This window comes from Canis lupus, chromosome 9 (genome assembly GCF_003254725.2).
Source record: "Canis lupus dingo isolate Sandy chromosome 9, ASM325472v2, whole genome shotgun sequence".
Classification (NCBI taxonomy): Eukaryota; Metazoa; Chordata; class Mammalia; order Carnivora; family Canidae; genus Canis; species Canis lupus.
Window position 1 is genome coordinate 51,726,218 of NC_064251.1, and position 20,849 is coordinate 51,747,066.

The 20,849-nt window shown below is 63.6% G+C and overlaps 1 protein-coding gene across 1 annotated transcript in view; it reads left to right on the forward strand.

Moving 5' to 3' along the window:
- Positions 1 to 449: 449 nt before the first annotated feature.
- The window catches only part of RXRA (retinoid X receptor alpha), a 93,751-nt gene continuing 73,351 nt past the window's right edge, over positions 450 to 20,849 (forward strand). Inside the window, exon 1 of the mRNA XM_025475663.3 lies at positions 450 to 615. Coding sequence (XP_025331448.1) covers positions 588 to 615 — 28 coding nt within the window. The 5' untranslated portion in view covers positions 450 to 587. The remainder of the gene's footprint in view (positions 616 to 20,849) is intronic.

Consider the following 20,849-nt stretch of genomic DNA (forward strand, 5'->3'; position numbering starts at 1 on the left):
TCCCCCTCTGCGAGGAGGGAACCCCGCGCCCGCCCCTCCCCCGCCGCCCCGCGCGGCTCCCGGGAAGCCCGGCCGCGGCCAACTCGCAAGTTTGCGCGCCGCCCGCTCCGCGCTCGCGGCCCAGCGCGCGTGCTCGCGGGGGCGCGGGGGCGCGGGGGCGCGGGGTCCGCGGGGGGGCGCGCGCCGGGCGGGGCGGCCGGGCCGGGCCGGGCCGGGCGGGGCGGGGCGGGGCGGGGCGGCGGCGGCGGCGGCGGCGGCGCTGCGCCGAGTCCGCGCCCGTCGCGGGCCCCCCGCCGCCCCCCCGCCGGCGCCGCGGCGGTCGGAGAGGAGCGGACGCGGGCGCGCGCGGCGGGGGCGCGGGCGCGGGCGGGGGCGCGGGCGCGGGCGCGGGCGCGGGAGCCGGCGGCGGCGCGCAGCGCAAGTAGTTTACATTGTTGGGCGACTTTTGCAACAACTCGCCGCGCCGCGGCCTCCGCGCGCCGCCGCCGCCCCGCCGCCGCCGGCTCCCGCCGCCCGGGCCCGGCCGGCCGCGCCGGGGGCCGCCGCGCTCGCCCCGCCGTCCCGCCCCGGCCGCGGGGGCCGCCGACATGGACACCAAACATTTCCTGCCGCTCGGTGAGTGCTCGCGGGCCGGCGGGGCGCGGGGCGCGGGGCGCGGGGCGGCGGGGCGGCGGGGCGCGTCCCCGGCCCGCTCGGCCCCGCGCCCCCGCGCCCCCCGCGGCCTCGCCGACTTGGGGCGCCGGCCTGGGGCGGGCGGCCGGGCAACTTTTCCCGGGCCGGCCGGGGCGCGGGGCGCGGGGCGCGGGGCGCGGGGCGCGGGGCGGGAGCGGCGGCGGCGGCGGCGGCGGCGGCGGCGGGGGAGAGCGGGCGGCCGGCTGCGGGCGGGGGTCCCCCGGCGCCCCCTCCCCTGGCCACGCCGGTCCGCCGGCAGCCCCGGGCGCACAGCTCGCGCCGGGCTGCGCAGGGGCCGGGCCGGGGCGGGCGGAGCAACTTGTGCGCTCCCAGCCTGCGGCCGCCTGGCACCGGGACGGCCTGTGCGCCGCCGCCCGGGCTGCCGAGGCCAGCAGGCCGCCGGCCGGGGACGCGCGGACCCCTCCTCCCGGAGCGGCTCGGCGGGTGCGCAGGGTCACCCGGGGGCCGGAGCGCCGGGAATCCCAGAACCGGCGCCCCCTGCTCCGGCGCACCCGGGCGTGGTGCGGGGCGTTCTCGGGGGCCGGCTCTGCACTTGGGGGAAGGACACCCCGGGCGCGGAGGCTCAGTTCTCCCGCCCTCCCGGTGCCATCCCGCCCAGGGGCTGCCCTGCCCCAGACCGCGTCCCGACTCCAGGCCCCGACCCACGACCCACGTAGCAGGAGGAAGGGGCTTGGCTGGGCGCCCCCAGCCGCTGCCCTCCCTAGGGTTGGGGAGCCTGTGAGAGGCAGGGGAGGGGAAGGGGGTGGGGAGACTTTATGAACGGGCGCCGCGAAGGATATTAATTTGGTGGTGGGGCCGGCAGCCAGGCTGTCAGGCTGGGTGAAGGATCTGTGCTGAATGGAAATTAAAACAGCTGATTATGAATGAAAGCCCTCGGTCAGTTGCCCCTCCTGCCTGCCCACCCCCCTGCAGCCTGGGGCGCAGTTTGGCCACCAGGTTGGCGGTCAGAACCCAGCACAGCTGTACCGACCTTTGCTGAGATTGGGAGGTGGAGGGGAGCCAGTGTGGAGCTGCCTTCCCCCTGCCCATGGGTCAGGGGGAGGATCTGAGCACCCCTAGGTACCCCGCAGCCCACTCACAAACGGGGGCTGCTGCAGGGAGACTGGAACAAGGTTCGTCAGGTTTGTCAGATGGAGGAAGATGCCCTCTCTGATTCTGTAAGGTGAAGATCTCCAAAGGGACCAAGCTGAGTGCCCTCCTTGCATGAGCCTGGTCCTCCCCATAGCCTCCAGAGGTGGACATATGTGCCCATTTTGCGGATGAGAAAACTGGGAGAAGCTGAGGCCACAGGATACAAAGTGGTGGATTCTGGATTTTAACCCCCCAGTCAGTGGGTGCCAGTGTGTGTGGAAGAGAAAATAAAGCTAAGTAGTGTCGTCTTCCTCCCCCTGACCCCCCCCCCCCCTTGCTGGTCAAAGCTGGAGCACACTCCTATGTGCACAGAGCTAGGCTCTCCCAGAGGATCCCTTCTGGAGCAGGAACGTCTGGCTGTCTTTGCTCCCCGCCCCGAACGTGGCAGGGCCCTGGCTGGGTACTAGGAGGGGAGCAGGAACAGGCTTTGACGTTCTGGGAGGGTCCCAGGAGTTGGCCCATGTAGGGCTCAGGCTGCAGGGTAGTTGTGCTGGAATCCCCACGGAAAGGGGAGGTCCTGCCTCTGAGCCATTGCCCCAGGAAGCTGGATGGGTCACTCAGAGACTCAGAGGCTTTCCTCCTCCAGGCCGGTGGCCTCCCAGCAGCCCAAGCCCCAGGCTTGAGTGGAGAGTCCTGGGCTCTGTCTGATGACATTTTATTTTTTCTGAGCTTGTGACCAGCTCTGAAGTGCGGTGGAGTTGAAGGTCCGATTAAGCAGCTACTTGCCCAAGCTCTTTTGTAAACACAGCCTAATCCCTCCTGGGGGTGAGTGTCAGAAGGCCCCGCTCACTCGCTCACTCGGCCAGGGCCCGGCTGGCAGCCCAGGCCAGCCCTGGCGCTGCCAGGAAGGCCACACAGCCCTCCACTGTGCTTGCGGGGCCTTGGGCAGAGAGGGCCTCCTCCCCCAGCGCCCCCTGCCTCGGGGCCTGGTGGGTCTGGGCCCTTGCCCTCCTCCACCTGGGAGTTTGTTTCCTAGCTGCTGCCCACCGAGCTACCTGGTAAGGACAGGGACGAGCCCCAGCTATAGATCTGGGGGCTGAGTGGTCTGAGGCAGCCCCTGCTCCCAGTGCCCCCCACACCCATGAGGGAGGCCTACAGAGGAGGCCCAGAGGTCCCAGGCCTGGCCAGACCCGGCTTGGCTAACAGTAGCTCACTAGCTGCCTGAGGGGACAGGGCGGCCAGTAGCAGAGCCACAGGCCCACTGGCCATCCTCTGGGGGACTCTCGGGGGACCTGCGTGAGCTTGGAACCCTGGTAAGGGGCTTCTGGTAACATCAGAGCCCCGAGGGACCCAAAATAGAGCACATTCCGGGGCCTCCCGAAATAACAGGGTCACATGACTCTTGGGAGGCTGGGCTTGGAGGCCGGGCTTGGAGGCCGTCCTGCTGAGGCAGTTCTGTGGAGGCCTGGGCACTGCGGACTGTTGGGGCGTTTGTTTGGGTAAACTCTAGAGGGGGCTCTGTTTGTTGACAGGAGAAGTGTCAGGGCGAGAAAAACAGCCCTGACTGCGGCCTGACCGTGGCCTCTGCTCACAACCCGCAAGCTCGCCGGGATCTAGCTGCCGTGCCTGGGCCCAGCGTGCAGCCCTGACCCCCGCTGCCCAGACATGGTGGAATGAGCTGGCCCCAGGAAGGGCCGTGCTGGGAGAGCCAGGGCTGGAGCTAGGGTTAGGCAGAGTGGAGCCAGCAGCCGCACTCACGCAGGGGTGGCCGCCGGGCAGTCCTGCTGGTGCACCGAGCTGTGTCTGGCCTTCAGGGCTGCAGGGACTGCGCTGCCTCCAGGAGGCCTTCTGCATGCTCTCTCTCCCTGGCCCCCACCGCACACTCTCTGTTTCCAATCCCGAGGGAGGGGGAGGGGGTTGTTGTGGAATTGTGCAGGCCCAGAGTGGGTGATTGGGGGTGGGCCCCTTCTCCGGCACGGGCACAGTGTGTCTGTCGGGGGCTCCGGCGTCAGGAGAGCAGCTCCCAGGTGGTTGTAGGTGGGACAGACTGACTGCACAGCGGGGGTGTGGCAGCGGGGGGTGTAGAAGCGGGGCGGGGAAAGCCCTACATGCCCAGAGCCCATGGGAGCTGCCCGCGGAGTCCCATTTTCTTGAGCGGCGTGGGCTCTTCCACAGTGGGGGGTGTTTCAGGGCTGTGGTCTCCAGGGCCAAGTGAGGCCAGCCTCTAGGAGAGGCTCCTGGGCCAGCTCAGCTGCCCTCTGTGGGACACAGAGCCGGGGCGGCAGAGCTGGCCCAGGCCGGGCACTGTCACCAGGCTGAGGCTTTGTAAGCCAAGACTTGCTCTTCGTTTCCTTCTCCACTGGTTTCAAGTTTGTCTTTGTCCTTTGTAGTGGGCCTTGGTGGCCAGGGCTCTGAGGGGCCCAAGCCATGGGAGCTAGCCATTGGCGGTGCTAGGGATGCAGCGGGGCCCAGGCCCTCAGGACTCCTGTATGTGGACTTGGAGCCTGGTGGCTAGTGGGACTGGTGCCCACTTGGGGCTCACCTTCGAGACCTTTGTCCCGATGCTCATGAAGCAGATCGATATGAGGGATGCTGTGGAGGGATGCTAGTGCCCCCGGTCCGTCCAATCCCCTGTACTGCCCTCCCTGCATCATTTCAGGTCTAGGAGATGCAGTGCCAGGCTCCCCCTCCTGGTCATGCCCTTTGGCACTTGCTCCCCACACCCGCTCTCTCTGGAATGACCTGGCTGTCCCTGGGGTGGGAGGACCAGAGGCAGCACCTCGTGGAGGCCAGTGTTCTGTTGTTGGGCTGGTGGTCACGCCCCAGGGGTCCAGTCCTCTCCTTGCTGCCTGTGTGTGGCCTGCCTATCTCTCGGAGCCTCAGCTGAGCATTCGTCAAATGGACCTGGATCTTGGCCCCTGCTGGGTATTGGGGGAGGAAGCCCGATTTGTTCTGATGGCCCATCTTCGGAGGCGAGGTCTGTGGCCAGGGGCACCCTGTTCCTCCTGCCTGGGGTGGGGTGGGGTGCGGGTCTGGAGGGCTGGACTGCAGGGATCCCAAAGTGGAGAGGGTGGCTGGGGCGGCAGACACGGAAGGGAGGTGAGTGAGCACTGACGGGGCCCTTCGGCTGGGTGCCTTCACCCTTGCAGGTTCCTACTGCAAAGCCTATCCTTGAGGCCCACAGCAGGTGGGAGGAGCAGGGGACTCCTTGCATGCCCTGCCAGCCTGGTGCGAGGTGTCCTGAACCTCCCAGGTGTGCGCCAGGGCCACCCTGCAGGCAGGGTGATGGTACCCTGGAGTTACCAGCGGTTGTGGCGCTCGGCAGCCTAATGAGCGCAAAATGGGGCAGAAAGCGGCTAAATGAAATTGGCGTGGCCACTGTGGGGGAGGGTGGGGGCATGCACACAAGTGTGCAGGGCCTGGATGTGTGCACGCTCACATTCTCCCTCCCTGACGGCCTCGGCCACACCGAGCTCTGGCCCCTGCCCCTGGGCCCTGCCTGGTGCTCTACCCAGAAGTGCTTGTTACGCATCCCTGTATCTTCGTGTCTGTCCCCTTGTCCCTGAGATCTGTGTCCCTGCCTCCCAGTGTCCTCACGTCTCCGTGCCCCGGCCTGATTTCCTTGTCTTCAGAATCCAGGCGGACCTCGTGGTCGTGGCCCACCCCCATTTGTCTAAACCTCTCCCAACTGGTTCTGGGCCCTGGTCTTCCCCTTTTGAGAATGCTGTGGCTCTGGTCTTTGGGCACCTGCTGTGTACTTGGGACTTGATCTTTAGGACATCACGGGGGTTTCATGGAGGCAAGCCCACTGAGCGGATGGGGACACTTAGCCCTTCTGGGAGGCCTGGCCTGGCCTTTGGATAGGAGTGCTGTTTCTCCTGGGCTGCTTGATCCTCAGCATTTTCAGAAGCCACTTGCCTACTGGGACCTGGACCTGTGCCCTGTCCCGGCTCTCTAGGAGCTCTGTTACGGATCTTGGGCCTGCGGGTAAATGAGTGTTCTGTTCTGGAGGACTTGGTGGAAGCTTCACGATGTTCCTTCCGTCCCTTTTCACACACGGAAGGCCCTCTGGGGAGTGGAGACGCTGATCCTCATCCAGGCTTGTCTTTGGTGGATGGCGGGGTGGCTGCTGTTGGGCTGGAAAGCCATGGCTTGGGTCAGCAGCCAGAGGCACAGCCTGAGGACCCCTGTGGCCTGGAGCCCTCCCCCTTGCCCAGGTCTGAGCCATCTAGCAGCAAATTCCTGAGGGAACTGGGTGGCGAGTGGCTGGGCTAGAATGGTCACATTAGGGCCCCAGGGCAGGGCGGGGTCTCGATCGTCTCTGTGATCTGCATTCCCAATGCACACATGATTGCATGGCACATGCATGTGAACACATGGGTGCACATGCACACATGAACATCCCATATGCATGCATGTACACACCCACGCGAATGCACACATGTAAACACCTGCACACCCATGTACAAGTGCATATACACATATGTGCTGTGTACACACACAGATCCACACGTACATGCTAGTGTATACACACACGGACACAGGCACAGGTGTACACGCCCTGCCTTCCCAGCCTATCCTAACAGCCCTGATGAGCTCTTCCTTACAAGAACCTGGGCCTGCTGGCTGGACTCCCATCTACATGCATGTAGTGCATAGCTGGTGGGTGCTGGCCTGGCCCTGCCTTCCCATGGAGGTGGGTCTGAGGCGTGGAGGGCTGGTGAACCTTCCTGATGGAGCTGGTCCTGTCATGGGCTCTGCTGGAGAGGCAGGGCTGCAACAGGTGGTGGGGGGAGGGGTCTTCGAGTGGCAGGGACAGTGGGGACAAAGGCCTGGAGGCTGGGTGTCCAGGCCTGCATGGCTGCAGCTGGGAGATATGGTGCTGTGTGAGAGGAGGCAGGATAGGAAGTAGGGTCCGATGCATCCAAGTGAGGGTCTGGGGCTCAGGTCAGGTGTGTGGGGGCCACGGGGGGCCACGGGCAGGGTGGTGTCCGTGGTTGGAATTAGGCCTCCAGCTCTGTGCAGAAGGTGGGCAGGAGGTGGGCAGGAGATGGAAGGAAGAGGGGTCCAGTGGGGCTGGAACCCGGCTGACCAGGTGTTGCTCTGTGTGGGCTGCCACCCTTGCCTTGGCCAGGCACTCCTTGGTAGTTGCCTCCTGGGGGTGAAGAGGTCAGGCCAGGCCCGTGGGCCAGACTGCAGATCTCTACTGTTCCTGATCACGGGGATGAGTGAGTAGTCATTTCCCTCCCTGGCCCCCGCCTCTCCTGCTGTCCCCTTTCCCTTCCTGGCCCTCGGGCCCTTGGCCTGCCCTTGGGGGGAAATGCCGTCCACTCCGTGTGCCCCTCCCATGTTAACCAAGACGTTCCAGGGCCTGGGGTACTGGTGGGGCTCTGGGAAAGATGATGAAACAGTCTGGTGGTCAAGGGGGCTCAAGCCCGGGTCTGGGAAGATGAGTCCTAGACCAAGGGTACCTGGTCAAGTCGGGGGGACAGGCTGTCCATAGGGGGCAGGACGGCTGGGGTCCTGGGGGCAGGGCAGGGACCTGAGGGCTATGTTAGGACTGGCCTTGGGGCTGGGGCCTGGGAACTGGGGGCCCTTGTGGGGCCTGCACCACAGGGGCCTAAGTGTGAGGCATTAACCCGGCCCCCCCACCCCCTCCAATGTTCACAATTGGCCCTTGGCTCTGAGTTCGTGAGATAGGTGGCTCCGAACTCTGTTAACTGGGGCTAGGGATGAAAAAGGGAGACTCTTGGCCTGAGACCCTGCTCCCGGGGTGACCCAGAGCCTGGCCCTGGCTCCCTGCACCTCTGTGGTTTCCAGCTGTGCCTCAGTTTCCCCACTGTGCTTGGGGCACAGGGCTGGTGGCTGTGAGTCTCAAGAGAGGGAGCCTCCAGCATAGAGGGGAGGGGAGGGGAGGGGAGTGTGAGTTGGGCCTGGGCCAGACAGTGTGTAAATCCTCCAGCTCGGTGGATAAACCCTGTGGAGTTCAAAGCCAGCCCCGGGTGTGGCCTCCTGGCTGTAATGAGGTTACTGATTCAACAGGCTTCCTGGTGCTGCGGCCTAGAACCGAGGGAGGCTGGGAAGCCCGGGGGAGGGATCTAAGTATCCCATAATTGACCAATTTAGCTTAAGTGTCCGCACTGGCCCCAGGCAGAGGTCAGGCAGCGACAGCCCAGGTGGCTGTCATGGGCTCCCCATGGATGCCCGCCTTGCCTGCAGTTCCCTGGAGCAGGTGCCTGCGGGCCCTGGCCAGCGCCGTGTCCCCCACGGGTGTCCCTCTGCCTTTTCACTGTGCCTTTGGCTCCAGCGCCGTGCCCTTAGCCAAGTCCTTTCGGAGGCCTGCTTGGTTCCCAGCAGGGCTGGTCCTGGATGTGCTGTGAATGGTGCGGGATGGTGGGTGGCATCCTGGACTCGGTGCCGGGCTGGCTGGGCTTGGGCACCAGCCTCAGGTCCACAGGCCCTTGGCCTTGTTGTGTCCTCATGCCTGCCTGAGGGGGGGGGGGAGTTGTGCGGCCTCGTAGGGACACATGAGGGTTAGCTGATCAGTGGGAGGCCGTCCTGGTGGAGCAGGTGCTCAGCCAGTGTGCACTCCTGATGCCCTGGCCCCCCACTGCCTTCCCTTGCTCCTGAGGTTCCCTGAGGGCAGGGCCTATCTCAAGGGTGTGCAGTCGTGTGGTACCCAACATGGGTGTCCTGGCCACCTTTGGTTGGTTAGGGACTGGGATGGAGAAGACCCTGCGACTGGCTGTCAGTGGCAGTGGGATCCCACTGTGTGGAGGATGCACCCAGTGCTCCTGTCTTCCTTAAAACCTGGGCCTCGTGTCTGGAGATGCACTTTGCTCATTGTTTGCCCCTCAGGGGCCAGGCATTGGGCAGCACCAGTTGGTGACCATCAGTGATGGGGTTGGCACAGTGGTAGCCACGTACTTACTGAGCTGTCCCAGGTTCGGCTCTGTGTGGACCGGCCCATGATGGGGGATGAATGCTTCGGGCTCAGGGAGGTCGCATGACATGCCCAAGGTGCTCTGGCTGGTGAAGGCCCGGAAGGCTAGCTCTGGGATCGAAGCCGGGGGGTGGGGGGCTGTCTTGAGACAGTCGGTGCCTCCTGTGCACCCTCTGGGGCTGGCTTTGTCCAAAGCGGCTTTGGGGTGCTTTCAGCAGAGGCTGTTGCTGCTGCTCGCAGGAGAGGCCTGTACAGTTGAGCTCTGGGTGGGGGCTGTCCCTGGGGCCCCTGGTCTCAGCCTGCTTGGGTGGATGGGTGGTTCCCTACCCCTGCCTCCTCAGGGGTGCTCTCTGACCAGCTTGTTGCATGCCTGGCCTCAGTTTCCCTGGTATTCTCTGGCAGCCAGAAGCCTCTACTCTTCCCTCCCGGTACCTTGGCCTCGTTCCCATAAGCTGGTGGCCATCTGATTGGGGTGTTGCCGCTGGGGACCAGCTTCTCAGGAAATGGCGCTAAGCCCTCCCTGGGTTGAGGAGGACAGGCCCTGGGTGGGATGGGCAGGGAGGTGCCTGTGTGCTAGGAAGCCTCGGCTCTGAGTTGGGGGGAGGGGCAGGGGTCAGAGGCTGGGCCTGGCTGTGGGTCTGAACTGGGAGTGTTGGGTTGAAACAGTTTGGGGTGATGGCTTGTATGGGGAAATTGTGAACCTTACAGGTGGGGGCCGGCATCATTGTCGGCAGCGGGGGCGTCCTGCCACCACTTGTGGCAGGCCAGCCTCCTCTCTTCCTGGGTTCTGACCTCCTCTGCCTGGAACTCTCCATGGTTTTCCTTCACCCCCAGTGTGGAGGCCAGGCCTCTGCTCAGGGTCTCGTGGCCCTGGAGCCTCTCCTGCCTCATTAAGCGCCACTGACTGTTCTTCCTTGCCTTCTCGTGTTCCCAGTGCCGAAAGGGTGTCCTGTGTGAGGAATGAGTGCCAGCTCTCAGTTGGAATCTGGGTGGCCCTGGGCTGGCATATTCACCTGTCTGGCCTTCAGTTTCCTTACCTGTAAACTGCCTGGGGAGGCTTCACAGGAGAGGTGGTGTCGTAGTTGGGTTTTGAAGCATGAACAGGAGTCTGTTGGGTGCGCTGTGGAAAGGGAATCAAGGTAGAGAGAATGGGTGAGCCCTCCCCGGGGATTTCTTACCCCAGGGAAGGGCACAGAGGGGGATGCCCATGTGGATATAGGCAGGAGTCCTCCCTGGAGGATTTCAGAAGAGTCTGATTGGGTGGCAGGCTACTGTGATTTGCCTCTTGCTAGCTGGGTTGTAGATCTGTGCTGGTGAGGAACCGTGTGAGCACTGTGGGGGGTGGTGCGGGGTGTAGTCAGCTGGTCTGGGAATAATTAACCCTGTGAGGAGTTAAGGGTGGCCGTGGGCCTGGCTCTGACCTGGCAGACCCCAGGCTGGCCGTTGGCAGCCCCTGCAGGCCAGATGTCCCTCTGCTTCCCAGGCCCTGAAACGTCCTGGTCTGGAGTATGACCCATTCTGGCCCAGCACATGTGGCCCTAGCTTGGAGCTCTGGTTCCTGGGGTGAGTGGCCATAGCTGGGTCCCTCTGGGTGGAGCAGCTAGGGGGGCCCTTGTTCACCCCCCTGTCAGGTCCGTGCCCATGGTGCCCCCTCCTGCTGCCCCTGTCCTTCTCCCGGTGGCAGCTAGGTGTCATGTGCCCAGCAGCCTCCTGTGTGAGCCCTGGGCTGTCTTCTCCCTGCATCAAGGACAAAACTGATGAGGCCAGAGTCCACAGGAGGAGGTGGAGTCGCTCCCACCCCTCCCTTGCTCCTGGACTTTCTGCCCAGGACCAAGGTCAGGAGGAGGGCTGAGAGGTGGAGACCACAGGCACTGGGTGCTGGGCCGTGACCCCTGGGGCAGGGTGGTGCTGGCTTCGGCCTTCCTGGGCCCCCAGGGCCTCCCTCTAGCCTTTTCTGTCTCAGGGGGCACAAGATCCGGGCTGCAGCCCTCCTAGCCTGCTGGGTACACCTAGCCGTCCTTGCAAGAGGCCTCCAGACCACGGGCCCGGGGATAAGTGGCATGCGTGGTGCCCCTGGACTGTCCTGTCTGCCACATGATCTTGGTGACTTGGAGCACATTGCTTCCTCCCTCTTTATCTCAGTTCCTAGTTGGTGGAGTGGAAGGAAGGATGTTGGAGTTGCTGGAGGCGGGAAGCACGCTGGCTGGGGCTGCTCCTCTTGGTGGGCACTGCTGCCTGGGCCAGCCCTGTCCCCCTCGGGTCCCTGAGACTGCTTCAGGGTGGCTTCTAGATCTTGTTTGTGCCTGAAGCCACGGTGCCAGGCGCTGCCCCAGCTTTGCGAAATGTTTGTTGATTGAATTAGTGCACCATGCGATGCCTCTCCTGCCCTCTGCACTTCAGAGGAGCTGTCAGCAGGGAGCCTACCCATCTCCAAGTTGGCTTTTAAGATGATGTGAACCACCCTCCTTCTGGGGGTCTGTGGACTTTTGAGGGAGGGGAGTGCTGTGGTGTGCAGCCCAGTGCCAATTCCTGGGAGTGGAGCACAGAGAGTGCGGCGTGATGGGCCAGAGCCCTGCCCTGGAGGGTCCCCTGAGGTACCCTTGAAGGAGCCTGTGGTGGTGTCATTCTTGCTCGCAGGCGAGCCCCCCGCCCATCCCCTCTGCTTCATTAGCTGCAGCTACTACCTGCTGCTACAGGGGTCCTGGTTGCCCTTGGACTCAGGTCCCAGATGCATACAAGGAAGGACCCTCCACTCCCAGGGACTACCCATGTTAGGACCAGGTTCCATCTTCTACCGCCAAGCAGAGGGTCGGTGGCGGGGATCAAGGCCTGGCCCCGAGGTCCAGAGCAAACATCTGGCCGGCCTGTCTGACTGGCTGTGTGTCCATAGACATCTGGCCTCACTGGGGCAGCAGAGTTGAGTGAGGCCCAGCCCCCAAGGGGTGAGTGGTGTTTGGGGTCAGAGAACAGAGATGGACTCAGTGGTGCCAGTTGACAGCGAGTTGCCTTGGACCAGATTCTCAAAACCTTTCTGGGCCTTGGCTCGCTTATGTATACAGCAGGGCTGATGGCTGTATACAGCCATGGCTGTATACCTGTGAGGGTAGGTCACGTGCAGTGAGTATGGAGCTGAGGTTGGTTGGTCTGATGTCACCTCTGCTCTTGCTCTGGGGGAGGAGCCAGTGTGAGTGGGGTGGTAGGAAGACGTTCTGGAAGCAGGTGGAGCTTGCCCTGGTGTTTGCTGGGTTGGGGCCCTCTGAATTGGGTCCTGAGGGATGGATAGGAGTTTGGGAGAAGTCTGCCTCTATATTCTCAGGCCTGTGTGGAAGCTTTGTATTGTCAGGGGCCACCCTGGAGCAGGGCTCCTTGAATCTGCCTGTGTGGCTAGAGCCAAGCCACTGAGGGGAGAGGGGGGAGCTGGAGTCGGGGTGTGGAAAAGGCCCTGGATCTTCTCTGTCTCTGTTAATCACTGCTGTCTCAGAAGTGGGGCCAGTGGCCAGGATAGGGGAGTGGTAACCAGGTGGCCTCCGTGTCTGGAAGACTGATGTGCCTTTTATGGAACACAGAGAGCTGTGGAGGGGCAGGTCTGGGGGCGAGCAGGACTTTGGCAGGGGATGCGTTCTGACACCCCCAGTGGCCTCATGGGGCTAAGCACAGGGGAGAGGCCAGGGCTGTGATGTGGGGTGCCACGGGGTGGGAGGGGCAGGAAAGCCTGGCAGTCGGAGGTCACTGCCAGGGTGGTCCTGAAGAGAGCAGAGGTGGAAGCAGGCCAGGGCCCCCACCCCGTCAGGGGCATCCTTCCAGGCTGTGCACATGGGGAGGTGTTTGCGCCGGGCTTCAGAGGCAGGACCCCCACTCACCTTCCCTTTTCATTTCTCGGTGCTGCTTTTTGTGGTGGGGGCTGCTGGCCTGGGGCTCAGCGGAGCGGGAGCTGTGCCCATCTGCCTGGTGGCTCTGTGGCTGCAGAGCAGCAGCTGAGAGTGGCCCTAAGGACCTGGAAAAAGCCAGCAGCAGGCAGCACCCTGGCGTCTCCTTGAGGAGGAGGGAGGGGGTCCTCATCCCTGCCGTGGAGTATGGGGGCTGCTGGGACCTCCAGCGGCAGGGTTCTGGTGGCTGGTTCACGCTGTGCTCTCTGCCCTCAGCTCTTCGAGGGTCCATTGGAAGAATGTGTTTGGCAGCCGTTGTAAGAGGTTACTTCCACTCTGGCCCCCTGCTGCAGCGGGGGGGACACAGCCGGAGTGTGGCGTGTCCTGGATCCCCAGGCTGGAGACTAGGTCCTCACTACTCCCCCCCGAGGCCTGGTCCGCTCCTCACTGGGTACCTGTCTGGTGCATGCCAGGAGGCCCGGCCTGGGCTGCTGGCACCTATACCCAGGCAGCCGGGCAGTGGGGAGCATGTGCATTGGCCTGATGGCCTGGTTTGGGTCCTAGCTGAGTGTCTACACCTGCAAACAGGGCTCGTGATAGCCCTAGGGTGCCTGCGGGTTGCAGGAGATGGGGATGCCCCAGGCAGAATGCAGAGCACTGCCTGGGATATGCAGGGCCTCTCTGGACCTTTTTCCTCAGGCTGAAGGGTGGGCAAGTGTGCACGCACGGCCCTCAGCCTGGAACTCACACTGCTGGGTGTCCGATGCCTGCCGACTTCCGTCTGGCTGCTGTGGGATAGGTGTTGCAAAGAGGACGTGTCATGGCGTTCCGAGGGCCGCCAGGCGTTGGGGTGCAATCTGCGTCTTCCCAGCCGCAGGATGTGGACAGCTTTGCTTCCAGGTTGACTGGCCCCACCCAGGACTAGGGATGCCTCATCCCTCTGATCCACCCCGGGGTCACAGGGTAAGGTCACATCTCCACCTGCCATTACTGGCTGCAACCCTTGGGAGAGGCGTGCCCCCCATGTGGGGAGTCCAGCCTCCCTGCCTGCAGCCCATTGCTGACACTTATCTGCTTGCGGGCAGTTGCTGTGTCTCTGGCCTGGGCAGCGGGGCCCCGGGAGGCTGGGGAGTGGGGGAGGGCCTGACTCCAGAACCCACGTTGGCCCTGGACGCAGCTGATAAGCTGCAGAGCTTATCGGAGGGCAGCTGGTGCCCCGCACCCCCTTGGGCATCACTTCAATGTGCGTGGACGCCAGGCCCTGTGCTCTGCTCAGCACTGTAGGGAGGGCTGGGGGCAGGCAGGTCATGGCCTTGGGGTGGTGATCAGTTCTCTTGCGGGTGTCTCAGAGTGAGGAGATGGCCTGTCCTGGGCCTCCCTGCCCTGCGGACTCTCCACTTCTGTGTCCCCAGAGTACTAGGGAACTGTGGTCACCACTGTTGTCCTCCTGGCTGCCTGGACTTGTGCTTGGTGCTTGGTAGCCCACACCAGCTGGAACCTGGCACTGCAAGTTGTGATCTGGGTCCCCAGCCCATGTGTCCATGGCTGGTGGGCTGCTGAGGGCTCTGACCTCAGGCTTGGCCCTAGGTCACGGGGCCTAGGGTTTCTCTGTTGTCCTCTGGTCCCAGCCGCGGGGACCCCCACTTCCTTTTTGGTAGCTCTGAGGGTCTGTTGGCTGGAGGGTACTGGGCAGAAAGGGCCAGGCCTGGGTGGTGGGCCTGCTGCTTGCTGCTCCCCTCCCCCATCCTCCTTAGACTCTTCTCAGGGACTCAGAGACAGAAGAACACAGGGCACAGGGACCTGGCAGGGTCACTCCTGTGTGGAGCCAGAGACCGCATCACGTGAGTGTGTGAGAGAGCTTGTCAGCCTATGTGAGTGTGTGCGAGCCTGTGTGTGCAAGGCTGTGTGTGTGACCCTGTGTGCATGAGCCCATATGAGTGTGCAAGCCCATGTGAGCAGTGTGCCTGGGCCTGTGTGAGCCCATGTATGTGAGCATGTGTCTGGGCTTGTGTGGACCTGTGTGTATGAGCATGTGTGAGCCTGTGTGAGGATGTGTGTGTGAGCCGGTGTGAGCATTTGAGTGTGTAAGCCTGGGGTTGTGTTTGTGAGCCTGTGTTGAGCCGTGCATATGAACTGGTGTGAGCATGTGTGAGTGTGCAAGCCTGGGCCTGTGTGTGTGAGCCTGTGTGAGCCTCTGTGTGAGTGTTTGTGATTCTGTGTGAGCCTGTGCATATGAGCTGGTGTGAAGATGTGTGTGTGAGCTGGTGTGAGCATGAGTGAGTGTGTAAGCCTGGCCTGTGTCTGAGCACATGTGAGCATGGGGGCCTGTGGGAGTGTGCGTGTGTATGTGCGTGTGTTCTGTGCATGCTCTGTTCCCCCCTTGCTGGCCAGCACAGTCCCATCTAGATGGCAGATCCCCCCCCCCCCCCCCCCCCCCCGGCCTGTGAGGGCCAAGTGACTGTGTAGACGGCTGTGCACAGGGAGGCCTGGGCAGGGCTGAGCTGGGCAGCGGAGGCTGGCGGGCTGGTGAGGACCTGGGGTTTTCTTGTGGGGTGCAGAGGATGGAGTGGGCTGGGAGCAGATGTGTATCCTGGGGAGACAGTGGGCCGTCGTGGGGAGGCTGGTTTGGGCTGATTGGGGCTGTCTCAGACTGGTTATGTCACCCCCAGGCTTCCCTCGCTGGGCCCCTGGCCCACTTCAGTTCCCCTGGGAGGGGGCTGTGGGCGTCAGATCCAGGGGTGGCCTCCAAGGGCTCCTGGGGTGACGGGGGAGCTCTGAACTAGCACACAGGTGCTGCTGGGGCCCCCCACGAGACACTCCCACTGCTCCAGGCCCAGGCTGAGCTGCTGACCAGCAGGTGCCTTATGGAGAAGGGTGGGGAGTGGAGGAGGGTCCTTGTGCCATGGGGCTGAGGGGGGCGGGTGGCTCACATGGGCCTTCCTTGCCCTCTGGGCGTCTCAGCTCTTCTCACAGTTCTGTACCCTGGAGAACCAGCTAGACCCGAGCCAGAGCCAGTCATATACACTTTAGTATGAATGAGTCTAGTGCCAGTCCTGGACAGGCCCAACAGGAAAGGATAGGAAGGAAGGCTTCCTCTAATTGTTCCACGAGGAAGTTCAGGTCCGATTACCGGCCAGGGAGCTGGGGCAAGTGGGGAGCCAGATCCAGTCTCTTACTCTAGTCTGGGGCTTTTATTTTGAGTGCCCGCCTTGGGTGGCAGAGTGCACAAGCAGATGGGGCCGGCAGTGGGGAGCATGCCTGGAGAGGAACCTGGCAGAGGTGTGAGGGGTGCCAGGAGCCTCGTGTGGGCCATGGTTGTACCCCTCCCTTCCTATGAACCGGGAGGTGGGTTTGTGCCCCACTGATGGTGAGGGAGGGGCTCAGCTCCTTGCCCAGGGTCACCTGGCTTGTTGGCAGAGCTGGGCTTTGAACTGGGTCCTTGGGATTCCTCTTGGAGTCTCGAGTGGAGTGTGTAGCTGAGGTCTTTGGGCGGCTGCAGCTGGGGAGGGGGGGACATTCCTCGTCTGGGAGGGGCCTGGTGCTGAGCCCGCCTCACAGGGCGATAGATGCCTTGTTTCCTACACAAACAACCAGGACTGGCTGGAGCGATTTTATTTTTATTTCCTATTTTTACTTCCCTGTTGGCTCTTTTTAGCAACTCTGGGTCAGATAGGCCCCCGCCCTTCAGTCTCCACCCGGCTTCCTGGCCCAGGCTTGGGGCCTCAGAGAAGATGAGTATGTGTGACTCCAGTGGGGGGACTTGGCAGCTTGGCTTGCACTCACTTGGTGATGGAGAGCTCACTCCCTATCCAGCTGGTTCTGCAGTGGCCCCTTTTCATCCTCTAGGACCAGCCACAGTTGGGGGGTGGCATGTCTTCATGTGTAACTCAGTTTACTCACACCCCTCCCTGGTTCTCAGCTGGAGGCTGAGGCTAGGGGTAACCTGACAGGAGAGAGGTGACTGGTGTAGATGCATGTGCTGGGTAGGGTAGGCCGTGGATGTGCAGGTAGGTGGGTGTGAAGCGTTCCTGCCTTGGACAGTGGCTGGACAGGGTATGTCAAGGACAGGGCCAGACTGGGCCTGGTTCAGAGTGTGTCCACCCACTGGGAGGCCAGCTGTGCTGTGGGGTCAGCAAAGCCCACCCACAGGGCAGGGCTTGTGAATGTGGCCAGCCAGCTGGGGTCTTCCTATGATGGGTGCTGCGGGGCACATGGTGACCACAGGTCAGGGGGCGACTCCCCAGGGGCTCATGGCCCTGCCTGGAGTGAGGGGTCCTGGGGACCTTGTCTGCCTGTGTGAGCACAGCTAGGCCACGTGCCAGCATCTGGTGGGTTGGGTCCCAAACGGAGAGACTAGGCTGGAGTGGGGTTGGGGTTCAGGGCCAGCCAGCTGCAGCTCATCAGGTCCCCCTGTGCCAGTGCCAAGCCTGCAGCACTTACTCCGTTTACAGATGAGGCCTGGGCTCAGAGATGCCAGGCAGATCTGCAAGGTCGCACAGCTTGGGAGTGTGGGGCTGGCCAGTGTCACGGCCTTGCCCTATCTCTTACAAAGGAAACTGAGGCATGGAAAGCTGGAATACTGCTGCCCAGGTCCCACGGGCGACAGCATGGGGAAGGGGCTGAGCAGAACAGAGTGGGGGGAGCTTGCAGTAGAGGGGGCAGGGCTTATCCAGGACCCACCGTGGGCCCATGTACACAGTGGGGGGGCTGCAGCGTCAGCATGGAAGGCCTGGGGGGCTTGGGTGTTGGGGAGTTGCTTGCCTGGACGGGGACACGGGACACAGACTGGCCCACCCTGCTGGTGCTTGCGGTGCCTGTGGTGTGCCTGGTGCCCCATGGCTGGAGCGTGCACAGGCGGGTGTGGGTGAGGGCTCGGGGCTCAGTGGGTCCAGAGGCCAGCCAGGACGGCTGAGTACATGAAGGACACAGACTCGGGGAGGAGTCTGGGCCTGTCCCCCACCCTAGTCTGCCCTGGAAGTGCCCACTTTGTGTCTGCCCCTCCATCTATCCTGAACTTCATTCTGCTGAGCCCCACTGGTACCGGGGACCCCATGCCATCCTGAAAGTGCTGGGTGGGCTTCCCAGGTACAGCCTGTGGGCCCCCGCCTCCTGCAGGGCACCAGGTATGCTCTCCCGGGCCCGACATGGGCAGCCCCCAGAGCTCAGGCCCGCCTGGGGAGGATGGGGGCTCCAGGCCCTAGGAGGTGGCTGAGGACACCGGGGATGGACCTGCCCAGCCTCCCTCCTGGCCCCTCCTGCCCTGGCTGGCCCAGGTGAGCGCAGCAGGTAGCCGTCGTCCTGTGCCTACATCCTGGTATGAGTGATGTGGGTGGTGCAGGCATGCACGTGTGGGCCAGGGATTGTTGGTAATCCCTTGAGTTGAAGCCAGGAAACTGAATCCGGCAGCTGAGGTGAGTGGGGGGCCACCTCCTCCCTGGAGAAGCCTGGAGCTTGTGGATTTGTCCCCACTCCACCCACGGGAGGTGGCATATGTGGGCAGGGCCCTCTGGCAGGGTGCGGCTGCCTCGGTATCGCAGGGCGGAGGGCTCCTCTTCATGGGCTTGGAAGCCATGTGTGGGTTGGGTCGCTCTGGGCTGCTGGGCGGCTTGACTCGCACTCAGGCCTACACAGCACTGTGGACCAGGGCCGGCATCTCCCTCTTGTCGTCTGTGCAGTGGGGTGATGGCACTGGCCTATGGGGTGGGCGTGCGGGTGTACCTAAGCAGGGCCAGACTTTCAGTTTTCACGTGGGAGCAGGGAGGAGTGGTGGCTGGGGGACCCCTGAACTCAGTGTCCTCCTCTGCCTGGTGGGGAGAGGGATTTCTCACTCTGGTGCTGGGCCACGGGGAGGCCTGGCTGTCAGCACCCAGCGGTGCCTGGAAGGCGGAGAGCGCTCCGTGCTGGGCTGCGCAGTGTGGGGAGGATGTGAAAGTTCTGCTGCTCCAGGGGGGTTTCAGGGGCGGCTGGCTCCAGAACCATCCTGGGAACTAGAGTCTCCAGGGTCAGGAAGTGAGACCTGTTGGCAGGTGTGGTCTTGGCACAGACCTGAGGGTTCCGTGTCCCATCCGGTCCCCACAGGCCTCTCCCCTGGCGTGTCCTGGGTGGGGGTGGGCACCCAGGGGAGTGGGCTCTGTCGGGGACCCCTGGGTCTTGAGGGACTGGCCCCTGCTGCAGGGAGTGAGCACCGAGCCCCAGAGTAGAGTGCTTCTGGGTTCCCCTTCTTCCTTCCAGCAAAGAGGATCTTTCGTAACTGTGGGAAAGAGCATTTCTCCCTGAAGGCGGGTGGGGGTGGGGGCTTGGTCAGCAGATGTGACGTCCCCCGCCCTCTTGCCCTCTGCCCTCCTGCCTGCAGTGCCCTCCAGCTCTCTGCCAGGGTGGGGTGGGCGTGCCCAGGCGGCTCTCACCTCGGACCTGCTGTCTCCCGTGGGGGCCCGCGGTGGAGCTTCCTGGCCGGCTGTGCCCTGTGCCTGGTGTGCCCGCTGTGCTTTCGATCCTGTCCCTGCGGCCTGATGGCAGTGTGCTCCCTGTCCCCTAGAGGCCAGTCCCCAGGCGGGGGCTGGGTGTCCCTGTCCTCTGAGGGTCCTTGCCACCCCGAATCTGCTCCAGACCCCAGGAAGGGATTAGGCCAAACAGATCCACCTTCATGCACACCCTGGGCTCCCGCTGCCCCAGCCCCTGGTGGGTCCCTTCCAGCGCTGAGAAGTGACGATGGTGTGGCTCACAGTCCTGGGAGGGGCTGCTGCGGTGGCCGGGGGCCAGGAGCTGGCTCGCTCAGCGAGGATCTGGCTGGTATGCAGTAGGCACTTGGCAGGGCTTGGGGCCAGCAGACTTGGCTCCCTGCCTGTGCTGTTGGAAGGGTCTGTGATTCGGGTCCCACCCCTGTGTGCCTGACTCAGCAGCCACAGGGTGGGGGAAACCAGAGGTTTCTCCACAAAAACCCCAACCCTGGGCATCTGCCACCAGGGGCCCAGATTTCTCTCCACGGTGGGAAGTGGAGGCCTTGCTTCCTGCCTCCGGGTTCCCAGCAGGACATTGGGGGTGGGGCTGGCATGGGGGTGGGGCTGGGGCCGGGTCTTTGGGCTCAGCCTGGGAGTGTCTCCCCACTCCCCTTGCCCGGACTGCACTCCCCCAGCGCATCACCCTCTGTGGCTCCCCAGTGCCTGCAGGATGAAGTCTTTACCTCCCTCGGCTTGGCTTTCCCTCTGCCTCCCCTGCCCCCCTGCTGCCACATGGGACACTTCAGCCCTGAGGAGCCAGGCTTCTGCCTCTGGGTCCCCGCCACAGCCTTTCTTCACCTGACAACTTCCTGTGCTGTCCAGTCTCCACATATGTAATCTCTTCCAGGGGCTCTCCTGGGTTGGGTCCCCTCCACCCCTCAGTGGCAGTGCCCAGTGTCCCGTCACCCTGGCGGTGGTGGCAGGATGGGGCTCGGAGCACCCTCCGCCAGGGTCAGTGCTGGATGTGGCCGTGGAAGGGAGCACTGAGGCTGTCCAGCAGGGGCCAGCCTTCTGCAGCCTGGGCTGCCTGGCGGGGGAGTCGGGGCTGGCACTCTCAGGGCCTTTGCTCAGTTCCTGGGACTGGGTGCCTCCAGCCACCTGAGGCTCCGGCTGCCCCAGAGGCCATCAGCGAGCACCTGGTGGGGGTGGTTCGGGGCTAGGGCCTCAGTTTCTCACCGAGTGGGGAGACCGCCCCCCCTCCCCAGGGTGTCTTGGTACAATGTCTGCACCGGCTCCTGGGGGTGGGGCTGCTGGGGATGAGGTTGAAAGTGGCCTGAATGCAGAGGTGGAGTTTCATGTCTCCTTGGCCGCCCGTGGTGGGTGCACATGGTGGGCTCTGGCCATCTGTGGCCACCCCAGGACCAGCGTGCAGGCTTGAGAAGCTTCCATCAGGGGCTGCGTGGCTTTGGGCAAGCAGGGGCCACGACCAACGCTTGGGTCTGGGTTTGTGCACTGTTATCACTCGGACCTTGTGCTCCAGGCTGGGCCCCTGCTGCGCCGTCCCAGCTGGGCATCTGATGGCAGCCTGAGAGCCCCCCACCCGTGGTGTCAGGCACTGGCTGGATCCTACACATGAGCTAAAAACAGTTCTTCCCTGGGGGGCGGGGAGAGGCGACGAGGGAGAGAACAATCGAAGCTGAAATTAATTGTGCCACTGCTCTCCTCTTGCCCCCCACTCACCGGCGATGCATAATGCATGACCAGGGAAAGTGAAAAGTAATTAGAGTCTTGAGTCGCCTGCTTCATTCATGACTAAATCTGGGTCAGTGCCTGGCACGG